Source organism: Pyrus communis, chromosome 7 (genome assembly GCF_963583255.1).
Source record: "Pyrus communis chromosome 7, drPyrComm1.1, whole genome shotgun sequence".
Taxonomy (NCBI): domain Eukaryota; kingdom Viridiplantae; phylum Streptophyta; class Magnoliopsida; order Rosales; family Rosaceae; genus Pyrus; species Pyrus communis.
The window spans coordinates 16,898,987-16,913,338 of record NC_084809.1 but is presented as its reverse complement, the minus strand read 5'-3'; the positions used below and the strand labels follow the sequence as shown (position 1 = coordinate 16,913,338).

At 38.3% G+C, this 14,352-nt stretch overlaps 2 protein-coding genes across 2 annotated transcripts; both read right to left on the bottom strand.

Moving 5' to 3' along the window:
* Positions 1 to 6,685: 6,685 nt before the first annotated feature.
* On the bottom strand, positions 6,686 to 7,258 carry LOC137740638 (secreted RxLR effector protein 161-like). The gene has a single exon (XM_068480473.1). It carries the CDS (start codon positions 7,256 to 7,258, stop codon positions 6,686 to 6,688), a length of 573 nt encoding a protein of 190 aa, XP_068336574.1.
* Positions 7,259 to 10,331: 3,073 nt separating this feature from the next.
* Positions 10,332 to 13,535, bottom strand: LOC137741032 (uncharacterized). The gene is made up of 9 exons (XM_068480840.1): positions 13,415 to 13,535; positions 13,037 to 13,148; positions 11,991 to 12,027; positions 11,794 to 11,863; positions 11,515 to 11,619; positions 11,187 to 11,337; positions 11,020 to 11,102; positions 10,770 to 10,863; positions 10,332 to 10,665 (listed from the first exon to the last, which is right to left on the bottom strand). Exons 1-9 carry the CDS (start codon positions 13,443 to 13,445, stop codon positions 10,578 to 10,580), a joined length of 771 nt encoding a protein of 256 aa, XP_068336941.1. The 5' UTR covers positions 13,446 to 13,535; the 3' UTR covers positions 10,332 to 10,577.
* Positions 13,536 to 14,352: the final 817 nt, after the last annotated feature.

Sequence of the window (14,352 nt, the reverse complement as noted above, 5' to 3'; positions counted from 1 at the left end):
TTCTGCCACAATTCTGTAAAAAACATTTGTTATATGCTAATGTGGGTTTAATAATTAATTAAAAAAGTTGTCTAAATACTTTTTTGCACAATGAAATTTTTTTTTTTCTTATAGTGGGGTCTACTCCAAAGAGAGATCCCTTCCATAAATTCTCAAAGGCACAAGGCTTAACCAAGGCCTAAGAGGGGGTGTGGAAATAGTTTTCAACCGACAATAGACGCACCTTAGTTATAACCTCATTATCTAAAGGCAAACCTCGCCCTTTTTTGCATCAACAATAGACGCACCTGAGTTATTGGTTGAGCTGTACAAGTCATATTAGGTGACTTTAGCTAGATGGATGAGCTATAAATTCAGCCGTACAGGTCATATTAAGTGACTTCGGCTGACATATCGTTTGCATTGATTTGTATCACTTGGCTTACATATTTTATGCTGAGATATTTGACATGGCATATATGTGGAGTTTCCTATTCTGAGCATGGTTGTAGATATGTATTCTAATTTCTGGGAAATTATACAGGTTTTACGGCGAGGGGTTACTACTTACTACCTTTGATAATTGAAATGGTTTTGAAAAGCTTTGTTTTTGCCAAGTCACACTTTCTGTTTTGCGCCCCTCCAGGTTTTAGGTAGAAGTGCTTGTTGGTGGCTTACGAGGAATTGACGGCAATTCTGACAGATTATCACTAATGTAGGACCACTTCTGGTAATGTATAATTAGTACTTGTCTTGTTGGACTGCACTTTGGCTACCTATGCTCTGATTATGGTGTATCACACTTAAATATCGGGATTTGCACTTATATTTGCTTAGTGTAAAATAGCTAGCTTGGTTCTTAGTTATTCACATTTCTTTATATCATTATCATTTCCGCACTGCGCACATGACTACGTCACCCTCACATGACGGCCAACACGCCTTGATTTTGGTTGGGGTGTGTCAAACACTAAGTTGCTTCGTTGTATGGCATGTCCAGTATAAAGATGCATAGTGAATTTTCATCATTGACTAACAAAAAATTGTTCATTTAGCCCAATTTTATCCTCAAGATTTTGATCGTATAGACCTTATGAATTTTTCAATTCAACTTGAGAATTACATTCATGATATGAAGATGCATAATGAATTTTCATCATTGAAATGAATTAGTGATTTTGCAAAGGAATTGGTGAAGACCAGATGCAAGCTACAAGTTAGTGTATAAGCTTCTTACATTGACTTTGGTGTTACTGGTCGCAACTGCTTTGGTGGAGAAAGCTTTTTTTGATATGAAGATTCTGAAAACACCATTACGTAACAAAATGGAAGATCAATGGTTGAGTGATAGCATTGTTGTTTACATTAAGAAAGATGTATTTGCTTTTATTGGTAATAAACCTATTATGCGACGTTTTCATGACATGAAACCCCGCCGGCAACAATTGTATTGATAAATTATGGACGACACTACTATATAAAATGATTTGGTTGTTGCCATTTTTTTTAACTTTGCACTCTTTTAAATTTGCCCTTCCCCCGACAATTTTTGACTTTGTCATTGAATGTAACCTCTTTATATAGGGTTTTCTCCAGACGCAAGTTATTATAGTGTATATTGCTATGACCATAAGGATCAATGAAGGCTGAAGGCTACACAATTAGAAAAATTGGTTTATTACCAATATGTTAGAAATTCATGTGGGTCATCCACATTATAATACTTTATTTTTTTTAATATTTATTTTTGGAAGCTACTATCAATTTGTTAGAAATTCATGGGTTAAGTGCCATAAGCATTATCTAGGCTTGCCCACTATGGTGGGAATGAACCGAAAGATGATTTTTTAATTTAGTGCAACAAAAGCTTAATGGATGGAATGAGAAATCACTCTCTATGGTTGGAAAGTAAGTGCCACATATGGAAGTTATAAGCTCACTTTGATGTGTGATAGATTATGGTGGGTAAGAATAATCGAAAAAGAATTTCGACCAAGCTTTATTAATGAAGCAGCGTTGGAGAATCTTGTCTCTCTCATCTTTCAAAACTCGTTCAGCAGCCCTTATAATGTTTATGTTCCTTGCTGTGAAATTATCAGAGAGGCGGCCCAAAGATCAACTTCCATCAGAGAGGCGGACCAAAAATCCACTTTCAATAACACCAATATTGTTCCCAAGTTGTTTAATTACCACCTGCACAGTCCGTCAAGTGTTGAGTTTTATCACAAAAGACCTTGGTATTAGTTGGAGTGAGATTTAGATATTTAAAGTCTTCTTTTCTTAGAGATACAATCTTTGTGGAATATTTCAACACTTGCTTGTTGACAACTCCATGTCCACGCACAACAAAATAGAAACAAATCAATACATAACGTTTAGTTGTGATTGTTGAGGAATTTCTGGTAGGCAAGTGAGGGAATCACAATGGAGGAAATTGGCATCTACTTATTGAACAAGTACGTGAACAAGGTATTAGTTTATGAAGAGGAAACCTAAAGCGAAGATGTGGAGAAGATGTGTTCAAAAACAAGGTTGGTTTGTATGAATGTGCCCTCTATTTGTAAGGTGAGACTAGCCATGTTTCAGAAGAAGCAATCGATGGCGGGATATAGTTCACCTCGAAGAGGGTGAAACCACGAATAACATGACATTGGAATAGTTATGAAAAACTTGTTGGATTATTAGTGCTTGTTTGTTTGGCTTCACGAAGTTTTGTTGGACTAGACTGGACTAACTCCTAATGTGGTTCAGTGTTTGTTCTAAGCAATGACTACTTTTAATGGTACTACGAAGGACTCGCCTTGACAAACACCCTCGTTAGGTGGTCTTAGCGAGACACCCCCCTGGGAAAATATCTGGACTGAACCTGCTTCGTTCCTCTACGTCTGCTTCACTACTCTACATCAGCTTCGTTTGACGACTCCGCCGTTTAATCGCTGACCCAACACGTAACTCCCCCAACGGATCCTAAATCACCGTGCTCCAACTCTGAGAAGAGTCTGGGTTGGCCGAATATGAAGGTGGGAAGATGACAGCGATTTGATTTTTGATACTGTATTTGACAAAACCCAAATGACAAAACTGAAGTTATATTCTTAAAAAATGCTCGAATTACATCAAACATGCTTCTGATCTGCAATTTCAGCATCCAAAATGCTCAAATTGCCAAACCCAGATGACAAGAAGCTTTGAGAACCCAGATGATAAAAGCCCAACCAAAACAAGATTTTAAATCATTTGGAGCGATCCTAAAGATTGTGGGAAAATGCAGAGGGTTTTTTTTTTTATTTATTTATTTTTTCTTTTTTCTTTTTTTCTGAGAATGAATGAAAAGGAGTGGACTTTGATGGTGCGGGAGAAAGTAGAGAGAGAGAGAGAGAGAGAGAGAGAGAGAGAGAGGCATAGAGAGGCAATTCGACGGGAAGACGAGTGCAAAAGGAGGAGAGCATTCAGGAAAGTGACAAAGAGTCTAGAAAAAGAAAAAAGAAAATAAAAGAAAAGGATAGAACTATTATTTTTATTATTTTTACTATTCTAGTTCATAGTCCGACACTACGTCAAACACTTTACTAACTCAGTCCAGTTTATAACTTGAAGCTAGTCCAGTTTGAGATAGTTTGGTGCAACAAACGCACACTTATTTCATGTGCCCATGCAGCAAACAAAGATCAAGGAATTCATTGAATCCGAGTTCGTTTTCCCTATAGTTAACCATGACAAGATGAGGACATTAAGCTATTAGAAGGCCCAATAGACAATGTTAGAAGATACATTACGAGACAAGAATTTAAGGCCTAAGGAGATCTTCAATGATTGGCTACAGTACTTGCAAGTATTTAGTGCAATTACCATCCGACGGTCAAATATAATCTTTAAATGTAATTACTATTAGATATTCAGAGAGACAGGTTATCAACCCATCTCTCAGAATATCTAACATGGTATCTGAGCGGTGAGCGGGTTTGATTGTGGGTCATGTGGGTTCGTGTCGGGTTTATTGCAACACCATGTTTTTGTACATAATGTCTGCTATGGGATTGGTTGCACGTGTAGCCCACTATGTGGTGGTCCGACCATAAGGGGGCATGTTAAATATAAGTTCTACATCGGTGAATTGAGAAAATAAATACAATATATAAGTAGATGGATCAATTCTTAATAATAGCGAGACCTTTATGATAAAAATCTACACTAACAATAGATGGTTAAATTGAGTCAATATCGATGTGCTTAGAAAGTGGGCCAGTGGCCCGTCTTTCACAATTACAGTAGGGCCCATCGACCAATTCAATATGGGCCCAAAATTTTATGATGAAAACTCTTTATGAGCCCAACAGGGCCCAATAACCAAACCCAATACACGAATGAAAAACACGTGGATGAGTGAGAAAAGTGAGAGACAACGACCGAGAGCAAAATAGAGGTGTCGGAGTAGCGTACGACACTTTGTTCCCGCTCGATTAGTCGTTCAAAAGTAATCATCGTTATGATGTTGCGACTACTCTGCTGCTGTTGCTTCTTCTTCTTCTTCTTCTTCTTCTTCTAGTTTCGTCACTTTCCCGAGAAAATCTCAACCGAAAATTTTCTCACTTTCTAGGCTATGCTGTGTGGAGAGACACTCCTCGGTGGATAGTATTGATTGCCGCTCTCTTCTTCTTCTCAGCTACAATTGATCGCACTCCCGAACCCAATTGGACCGCTACCACGTCATTGACCGTTTCCTCGTCCCCGACCGTGCAAGTATGATCCATTCTTACGTTTTACTTCGAATTGTTGTGATATGAATGTTTAATTTGATTGGCTATTCTTGGATTAGAGTTTTGATTAGCTAACATAATTGAGCGAGTTTTTTTTGTTGTTGGATCATTTAGTGATTAAAAAAACAAAATCTTTGGCAGTTGTCTCTGAGATTGTAGGGATAAGAGAATTTTAGAGTTTCAAATTTTAAATAAGAAAACATTTGAGAGGTTAATGTTTTTGTTCATAGGATTTCAAAAGTTTGTTGTTGGAAAAATGAGGAGGCATAATCTGGTGTTCACTGCTCATGTTTCAAATGCTGCTTTTCTTTTTGACTTATTGAATGATGGAGCTGATTTTCAAATATATTCTTATTTAAACCGTAGGAGTCCCCTTTCCAAATTTCGTTAGCAATCTCTCTCCGATAGATACAATGAAGGGGGTAAGTCGCACAGTGGTTTTGTTTCTTGCAAAGAATCCAATACGGAAGTTCATGATGTTACTTTTGGTAGTACAGCAAATGGAGCCCTTAGGTTATCAGATCAAGTTACCACTCGCATATGAGTGTGCATATGCTAACAGATTACTCAAACATGCCACGGAATATTTCTGCATTGGAATGTAGGAGGGTGCTCAAAATCAATGTGGTACTCGTACGCATCTTCAATTCGAGGTTGCAAAAGCATACAAGTTAACCATCCCAACAAACTCCAAGAATTGCGCTTCTTCTCATTTTCATAACAGAGCCTCAGGTTGTCCGCGTGCTATTAGCCTTGACCCTTCACAATTTCCTTCGTACTCCTTGGAGTCTATCACATTAGCCCAAATTAGTGTAAACTCTGCCGCTGTCGCTCCCATCCATTCTAGTATTGGTTTACATTTGAATCTACGTCCATGACCTCAAATATTTTTTTTCAAGCAAGAAATCGACGGGGTATCTGAATACGCCAGAGCAGCATGTCAACAACAAGAACATAGCTATGAATTTATGAATTAACTCAAGTAGTACCTTGACTTCACCTGTATGTGGGATATTTTATTCTCATGTGGCCAGTGGTCAGCACGAAAGTTAAGCTGTTACTGAACCTAGTTCTTTCAATTTTTATTCTACATAAACTATGAAGCCTTTATGTGGTTCTCGGCATCTGATGCTTGTTGATCTGGAGGCAGATCCTTGTGATGCGGGTATGTCTCCTTCACAGGACACTGACTCAATTAACAAGTTAAACCAACTGAGCCACAAAAGGAAAAGGCAAGTACAATATTATCAGAGTACTAGTCTTCATTTTTGTTTTCACATGGCTACATAATTTTGTGTTTGAACTGCATTTAGGAACAAAGAGGCATACACGAGTGAGGCCTGCAAACATTGCAACTGTAGGAGGTCTAAGTGCTTGAAACTGTAAGTGAATAGGAGGCATGCGAATAGCACTCATTTTTGTGTAATATGAATTGTTCTTTTAGAATTCAATATTTTTTCAGACGTTTGCGTTGCGTATAAAAAAAACTCTATGAAAACCATCTCAGTTGATCTTATAAACAACAAATTTCCCATAGTAACTTGTTGACAAACAGGGAAATAGTGTTGTTGTTCTATAGTGTTTATGATTATATTTGAATGATAAGAGAGTGAAAGAAAGAATGAAAGAAAAATAGTGATGAACACAAAAGGATTTCTGATGCTTCTCTCTCAGCACACTCTACTCGTGCACTGTATAACGGTTAGTTATACAGCTGGGATCCTTTACACATCAAAGTGATCCCAGCCCCTCTTCTAGCTATACTCTAGGATGCTTACACATAGCAATTTCAGCCTTACATCATGAGCCTTACACTCGGTAATTTTAACTCAAGTGAATACACCTTTAAATAACAAAGCTCATTCTTTCTAATTCTAATCAACTTAGAGCTGACAATTCAAACTCCCCTTTAAGCTTTGAGCTGATTTCACTCCAAGCATGTCCGTGAGTTAGTTGAACTTGTCCTTTGCCAAAGCCTTGGTGAATGTGTCTGCCATTTGTTCCTCAGTAGGACCATACACCAAATCAATGATTCCTTCCTGCAAAGCATCCTTGATGAAGTGACACCTTTGATCAATATGCTTGGTTTTCTGATGAAACACAAGATTTTTAATGATGGCAATTGCGGCTGTATTATCACACTGCAGTGGAGTTGCTCCAACATGTAGTTCTTTAAAATCTTCCAAAACAAATCTAAGCCAAATTGCCTGAGCAGTAGCTTTAGAGGCACTAATGTATTCTGCCTTTTGAGTTGAGAGTGCTACACAATTTTGTTTGGCAAATGCCCAAGAGAACACTCTACTACCAAAAGAAAAGGCATAACCTGAAGTGCTTTTGCTGTCATTAATTGATCCTCCCCAGTCACTGTAACAAAATCCAATTAAGACTGCATTCTTTTCTTTCACATACTCCAAACCATAATCTAGGGTTCCCGTTATGTACCTAAGTACTCTCTTAGCAGTTCCACAATGCTTGTTGGTGGGACAATGCATGAATCTAGCAAGTAAGCTAGCTGCATACATCACATCTGGCCTTGTAACAGTGACATACAGTCGACTGCCTACAATTTTTCTATATGTTCTTCATTTGCCGAACCACTGCCATCTTCCTTACTCAACTTATCAGTGGCAACTAGAGGAGTTAGAAACAGATTTTGCAATCATTCAGTCCAAATTTATTCAACAAAGAAGTGTCATACTTCTTTTGATGAATGAAAATACTTAAGTTGGTTTGAATCACTCCCATTCTCAGAAAGTGATGAAGAAGACCCAAATCTATCATCTCATATTTCTTCTTCATATCTTCTTTGAATTCATCTAGCATTTCTTGATTGCTTCCAGTGTATACTATGTCATCCTTATAAATGGATACAATAAGTATATCATTTTCTCCCCTTGTCTTAGTATAGAGAGTTACTTCACCTTGACTCTTTTAAAATCCACATCGACCAAAGTACGTATCAATTTCACCATACTAGGCCCTTGGTGCCTGTTTCAACCCATAGAGAGTTACTTCACTTGTCTTTCTTGCCCTTTATCTCAAACCCTTCTGGTTGGTCTACATAGACCTTTTCCTACAATTTTCCATTAAGAAAAGCTGATTTCACATCAAGCTGGTACAAGTTTTGACGTCTTTGAGCAGCCAAGGTAATTAAAGTTCTGATTGTGTCCAGTCTAGCTACTGGAGCAAATGTCCCATTATAATCAATTCCAGGTTTCTAAGCATAACCCTTGGCAACTAATCTTGCCTTATTCTTTTGTACTGAGCCATCCAAATTTAGTTTTGTTTTGAACAACCATTTCACTCCAATGATTGGCTTATCCACCAGTTCCCAAGTTCCATATTTCTTAATCATTGACAGTTCATCTTCCATTGCTTTTATCCAAGCTTTGTCTTGTGCAGCTTCTTCATACTTCTCTCTCTAAAATGAAGAAATGAAGAAATGAAGAACAATTACTGAAGAAAATGAGCAAAGGATGGATGCTTCTCTCTGTGCAAATCACAGAGGAATGTTCTTCATTTGATTCTCTCAGCACACACTACTCATGCGCTGTATAACGGTTAGTTAAACAGCTGGGATCCTTTACACATCAAAGTGATCCCAGCCACTCAACTAGCTATATTGTAGGATTCTTACACACGGCAATTTCAGCCTTACATCATGAGCCTTACACTGGGTAGTTTTAACTCAAGTGAATACACCTTTAAATAACAAAGCTTATTCTTTCTAATTCTAATCAACTCAGAGCTTACAATTCAACAAATACAAGTCAACGATTGTTTATTCTAGCAGTTTGTCTCAGCGTTCTCATCATTGGCAGTTATTGTGAGTGCTTTTCAGCTGGAGTTTATTGTCTGGATTCTTATGCATGTCAAAACTGCTATAGCAAGCCTGAGTTTGAGCACACAGTTTTTGAGATTCATCATCACATTGAATCTCCTAATCCACTTGCATTTACTTCAAAAGTTGTTGACAATGCCATTGATTCTTCGGCCAACTCTACAGTAATCCATGTCATACTATGGGTTGTTCTTTTGTGTTGTTCATTTGGAAGAATTATGAGCATGAGAACTGTCCACAGGAAGACCAGAACTTGACGACCCCATCCTCAGCCGGGCACAAGAGAGGTTGCAATTGCAAGAAGTCAAAGTGTCTCGAAAAATACTGTGAACGGTACCAGGTTTATATGTACATTTTTACCCTTCACTTCAGTGTATCTCCTGCTTCTGAAGCATGGTGTTTCTCCGAGTTCATTGAACTAGATTTGGACAAGGAACTTGGTCGGTGTTTATACGCTCTTAACCTATCCTGATGTGATTTATCATTTTTTTTCTCCTTTTTTGTTCCGGAAGGCTAAAGTTGGCTGTTTTGGAGGATGTCGATGCGAGCATTGCCAAAATACATTTGGCGCTATGGCAGGTCAGATTTTGTTTGATATGATATACCTCACTTTTTTGGTCTTCACTCGTTCTTTTTTGTATACGAGTGTGCGACTATCGTGTTTCAGCAGCAAAGACAATGAAACAACAGAGATTTAAGATGGTTTTGTTCTGTTAATCCTTCACTGATTACTTTTCCATGATCCTACAATTGCAGAGTCAGTATATAACGGAGCTAAAAGGTGGGAACCCCACCCTACTGCGAAGCTGGCTGCGAGCATCAATCAAACTCTCCGACATTTGAAGTACTTTCTGATGTAAGAAAATCTTACACCATTGATATATCCTACCTCACGTCCAGCGATTTCTTCAGCTTCATCAAGTAGAAGAAACTCTGGAAAAATTCCACAAGCGCAACTGCCATCAAGTAAGCATCCATCAAATACTGGACGCTTGAACTGGGGTTGTTCACCCGTCATTGCCACCCAGTAGTTACCTCAAGGTAACGTTCCCTGTGTACTGAGTTCTGCTGGTGCACATCATAACATGACGGATGATGATACACCTCAGATACTCGGGGAAACTTCTTACCCTTCCAAGGTTGTAAAGGTTAGCTCACCAAACAAGAAACGTGTCTCACCTCCACAATCCCGGTCCAGGTTAAGGTCAAGCTCTCCTACAGGCTTGACAAGTGGCCGCAAATTCATTTTGCACGCTGTGCCTTCTTTCCCTCCTCTTACCCCGTACCACACTTCTAAAGAAGGCACTAGTGAAATTGCGAATGATGATGGAGCTACCAACAAGAACAATTGGTACGAGGCCCGATTCAGACGTTTTTCAGAGCTGGTTATGGACAATCTGCTTACAGCTTACAGCATTGTCCAGAATAATTGGACAAAGCTACTGATCAGCTTCCAACTTCCACAAATTCGTCCAAAGACTACCTCTGTATTGCCAGAAGTTTGGTCAGCCTTGTTCTAAAAGGCAGAGCTATTTCTTGATGCCATTGCAAAGCTCGGTCATATCGTTGTATCAAAAAACAAGCAGTCATTACTTGAGTGCAAACTTGCAATTACTCTGTTGCTGCAATCTGCTTTCACTATTATGATGAACTCGCATGCCCCTCTTGCAATATCGTTCTATCAAAATACAAAAAATAAAAGTACGAACTCGTAAAATAATAATAATAATAATACATTAATGAATACCAAAACAAAGTACATCCAAAATTCAGTCCCTACACTACTACTGCCTCCAAGTGCTATACAAATAGCACACCCAAAACTTTATTTGTAGGAAAGAACAGAACACAAATGGGAATTAGAAAGGTCAATCTAGCTGCTATACCCATATACTCCATGCCCCATTTTGTATAACGCCTACTTGTACATGTGCGTTTCTCATTCGTTATTGTTAGATACATACTACTTCCTCATTAGCTCCAGGCGGAAACTGTCAGATTTATGAGCGATACCCATCAAGCCCCAGCCGTGCAGAAAGCCAACTGGAGACCTCATTCATCTCTTTAGGGATAGTGTAGTGGCCGAGCCTGCAATGTTAAACGAAATACTCAGAAAATCTGCTTAAACCTCATAAGGGTTTGAACGAGATATGTTATTTGAGTGTGTTTTTCTTCTGGAAATGAATCTTTACCCTTCAAATGGTTTGAACGAAAGGTATCGGAATCCTGCTGAAGTCAAGCATTGGACTGATTTCTCTCCATATTTGTAGGGTACTTCACCATCACCTACAAAAAATGTGTGATCAGTTTCGCATACTGATTGTCGATGATCTACAATGCAGCATACTGGCTTCTGGTGTGTGACATATATCAAGTGACCTAGAAACCGTTCAAATAAATGCAAACTGCAGTATTGGCAAAAAAAGTTCTATGGAGACATACTGGTTCCATGGCATTGCAAAATGGGTAATGATGCGGCACGCCTCAAAGCCTCATGTGAACCTTCAATTTTGTTCCGTAAGCTCCTGCACAAGGTTGCAAACCTGTTAAGTATCGGACAGGGGAGTCTTTTGGTATTGATACTCGGATCAACAGGTACAAAGTCATACCTTGCTCCTGGAAGCCAGCCGCTTAGTCCAACAACTGCCCTCAGATTGAGAGGGTATGGGTTGCCATTTCCGTACCTACCCGCAGCATAGCAAGTTGCAGAGTAAAGGGCCATTGCAGCACCCATGCTAAAGCCTCCAATGCCGACTTTAACTGCCACAAGAAAACGTGGTATACATTTCAAACATTCAGAAATGAAAACAACCTGCATAAATTCGGAATAATTTCTTGAAAACTTGTGCAGGTTTTAACGATGATGATTTGTAAGAAACGGAGGAAAAAGAATCCCAGAAAGTTATTATTTTTAAAGTAGTTTAGAACTGAACGTACCATCAGCTGGCTCAGTTGACAACAAGTTTGCAATATGCGCTGCTGAAGCATCTAAATTCTCCCAATCATCTGGACCATCATCTGAAAGCTCTCCCATTTCAAACCCTGAAAAAAATCGAATAATTCAGAAGATTATTATCAATATCAAAGAACCACCAGATATTGGATTTCATCTGAAGAAATTTAGTTTTTTTTTGTTTTTTTTTCTTTGGTTATGCCTCATGAGAGTATGAAGTGCAAAGTAAACTAGTTCTTCATCTAACCGAAATATAATCTTACATGCAGTACAAGAAAATCCACCGAGTACAGCCACAGGACGGGTAGGAGCAGTTGGGCAGATCCACTTAATCTGTTTCATATATTACCAAAGGTAATTAACACACAGGTTGAACAAAGTAGCTATAGATATAAGCGTGTGAGAACAGAAATACAAATTCTTAAGCTTACAAAATAGTTGGAGGGACATATATGCTTACATTTGGAAGTGGTAGAGATTCCAACATTTGAGATGTGCTGCAGAGAGAAGGAGCATAACATGAGACATATAACTCTTACATTATTCATCATGCAGAAAATTCAACGGCTAAAAATAAAATTGAAACATGACAGCATACTAGTTGAGAAAGCATCAACACAAGCAACGAAAGCACAAGTGTGGTAAAAAGTCCAGAATTGTATTGAGGATAAAAGGAACGGCACCAGTTCATGTGTTGATCAAGCAAGAATAATCAATACTAAGAAAGCATATCAGTAAACAAATTAAGTGTATTTCTGGTTCCCCACTTGGAGAACAAAGTAAACTAGCGGCCCCCCAGTCATGACTTTGGCATATACTATTTCCAAATCAAGGCTTCCCAAATTAAGTTTGCCGTCGATCAGATTAGAAGTGAAAGGGACATCTATCATATCATATAATCTCACGGTGCTACTGCTCTCTTAATCGAATTTATTCGATTAAGAACCTCACTGAAAAAATGCTGAAAAGATGTATAATGGAGCCCTCCTTTTTCAAGTTATGGAGTATGTACAGGTGTTGACATTTCCTGAAACAGGATTCCTTTTTCTCATATACGAAAAAACCAAAAAGTTCATCCTTCCAGTAAAGGACGTGTACTTGATACAAAAGGGAAGGAATGAAGAATTATATTGACTGGTGATGATAAGTCAGGTTATAAACACCAAATTTAGAAAAGGAACTGTCTTACGATAAAGTTAATAGGAAATAGAGAAGGTTGTAGTTTGGCGGTGTAATGGAAAAGCACACTTGATACTCAAATTCGATCATGAACTTAACTATTTAACTGAGGATTACTACTGTAAACAGCTGAGTAGGAAACTTATATGGTATTCATGTTGTCTTCGCTATGCGCCACAACATTAGTTGGAAGAACTTCTCTATGTGCCACAACATTGGATAGAGTATGACTTCAAGAGAAGGCCTTTCAGATACAGAACCGCAACAACGTATGGTATATCGCTCACAAACAGAGCAAAGGAATAGAAAGGGACAGAGAAACAGTACCTTGAGCCGTTATCTCCAAGTCCATGCAGCCAGACCATTGTTGCTTGATGCTTTCCTTTGGGCCTCACCACATGTGTCCTACCAAACTCAATTCTCTTAGCAGTTCTGCTACCTGAAATTTGCGTCAACAAAAAGTGGCTACTCAGCAACTATACAGGTTTAAGCTGCCACAATTCTCTTTTTTTCTAGGATATCGACCAAGAAAATCACCGTTCATTGCACTAGGAGAAATCAATAATAAGAACACAAAACTTAGACAGCAAAAACCGGAAACTGAGTTGCCTAACAATTGAAGGAAATATAGTAAAGATATATAGACTTGAACAAATTTAGACAATGAAAGGTGCTAATGCTATATATGATGGGCAAGAAACCAACCAGAAGACATGTTAGAATGCGCATAGCTCATCTTTGTATGTTTTTCGGGTAAGCTGCTGCGCTAAACAAGCTGCTCTATTGCAACGAGCTAGAAGAAGGCACTGCAATGTAGAAAACCCAGAATGAGAATGTGTATTTATAGGCAAATGAGGTTGGGGGGAAGAGTGAGAAAAATGGAATAAAACACGTGTGAATATGCATCATTCGTCACTATTAAGATCAGTGTGCAATGCATACCAGCTACGCCGAAACCGCCTAGAAACTCAAAAGGAGAGAAAGCAAAGCAAAGCAAAGCATCAATGAAAATGAGAGGTAAAGAAAGGGACAAAAGTAGGAAGATAGCAGAGAGAATCCATGCCAGAGTTGAGCACATTCATCCATTCATTAGAGAGAGAGCTCTTGCAACATAGACAGACAGACAGACAACATCTAGAGAGAGAGAGAGAGAGAGAGAGAGAGAGAGAGAGGAATCTATGCTTGTGGGTAGCGGCCAGAAATAAAGCAAAAACCCAACAGCAACACCAAAAACTGAATAGAATATTGCTGAAAACAAGAAAGAATAACCTTAGTTTGTGAAAGAAAAATATCTTTTTTTTTTCCAATCATTAGTTAATGAATTTTTCATGATTGATGGATACCCATTAACCACTATTAAAGTTTTTCAAGTATTACAATTTCTTTTTTCTGGTTTACGTTCTAATGCTCATTTTCTAAACATGATATTAACAAGTGACAAGAAGCAAGAAATCGTAAGAACGAAGAACTGGCTTCCATCCAGCCTCCAGCTTTCTCAATCTATCACTTGTACCTTTTTTCTTCTTATAAATCTTATTGAATTTCTGATTGTATATACAATATTGCTACCAGGACATATATATGTGTGTGTGTGTGTGCATAAAATAATAATAAACAATAATACTATAATAACTTATATTTCC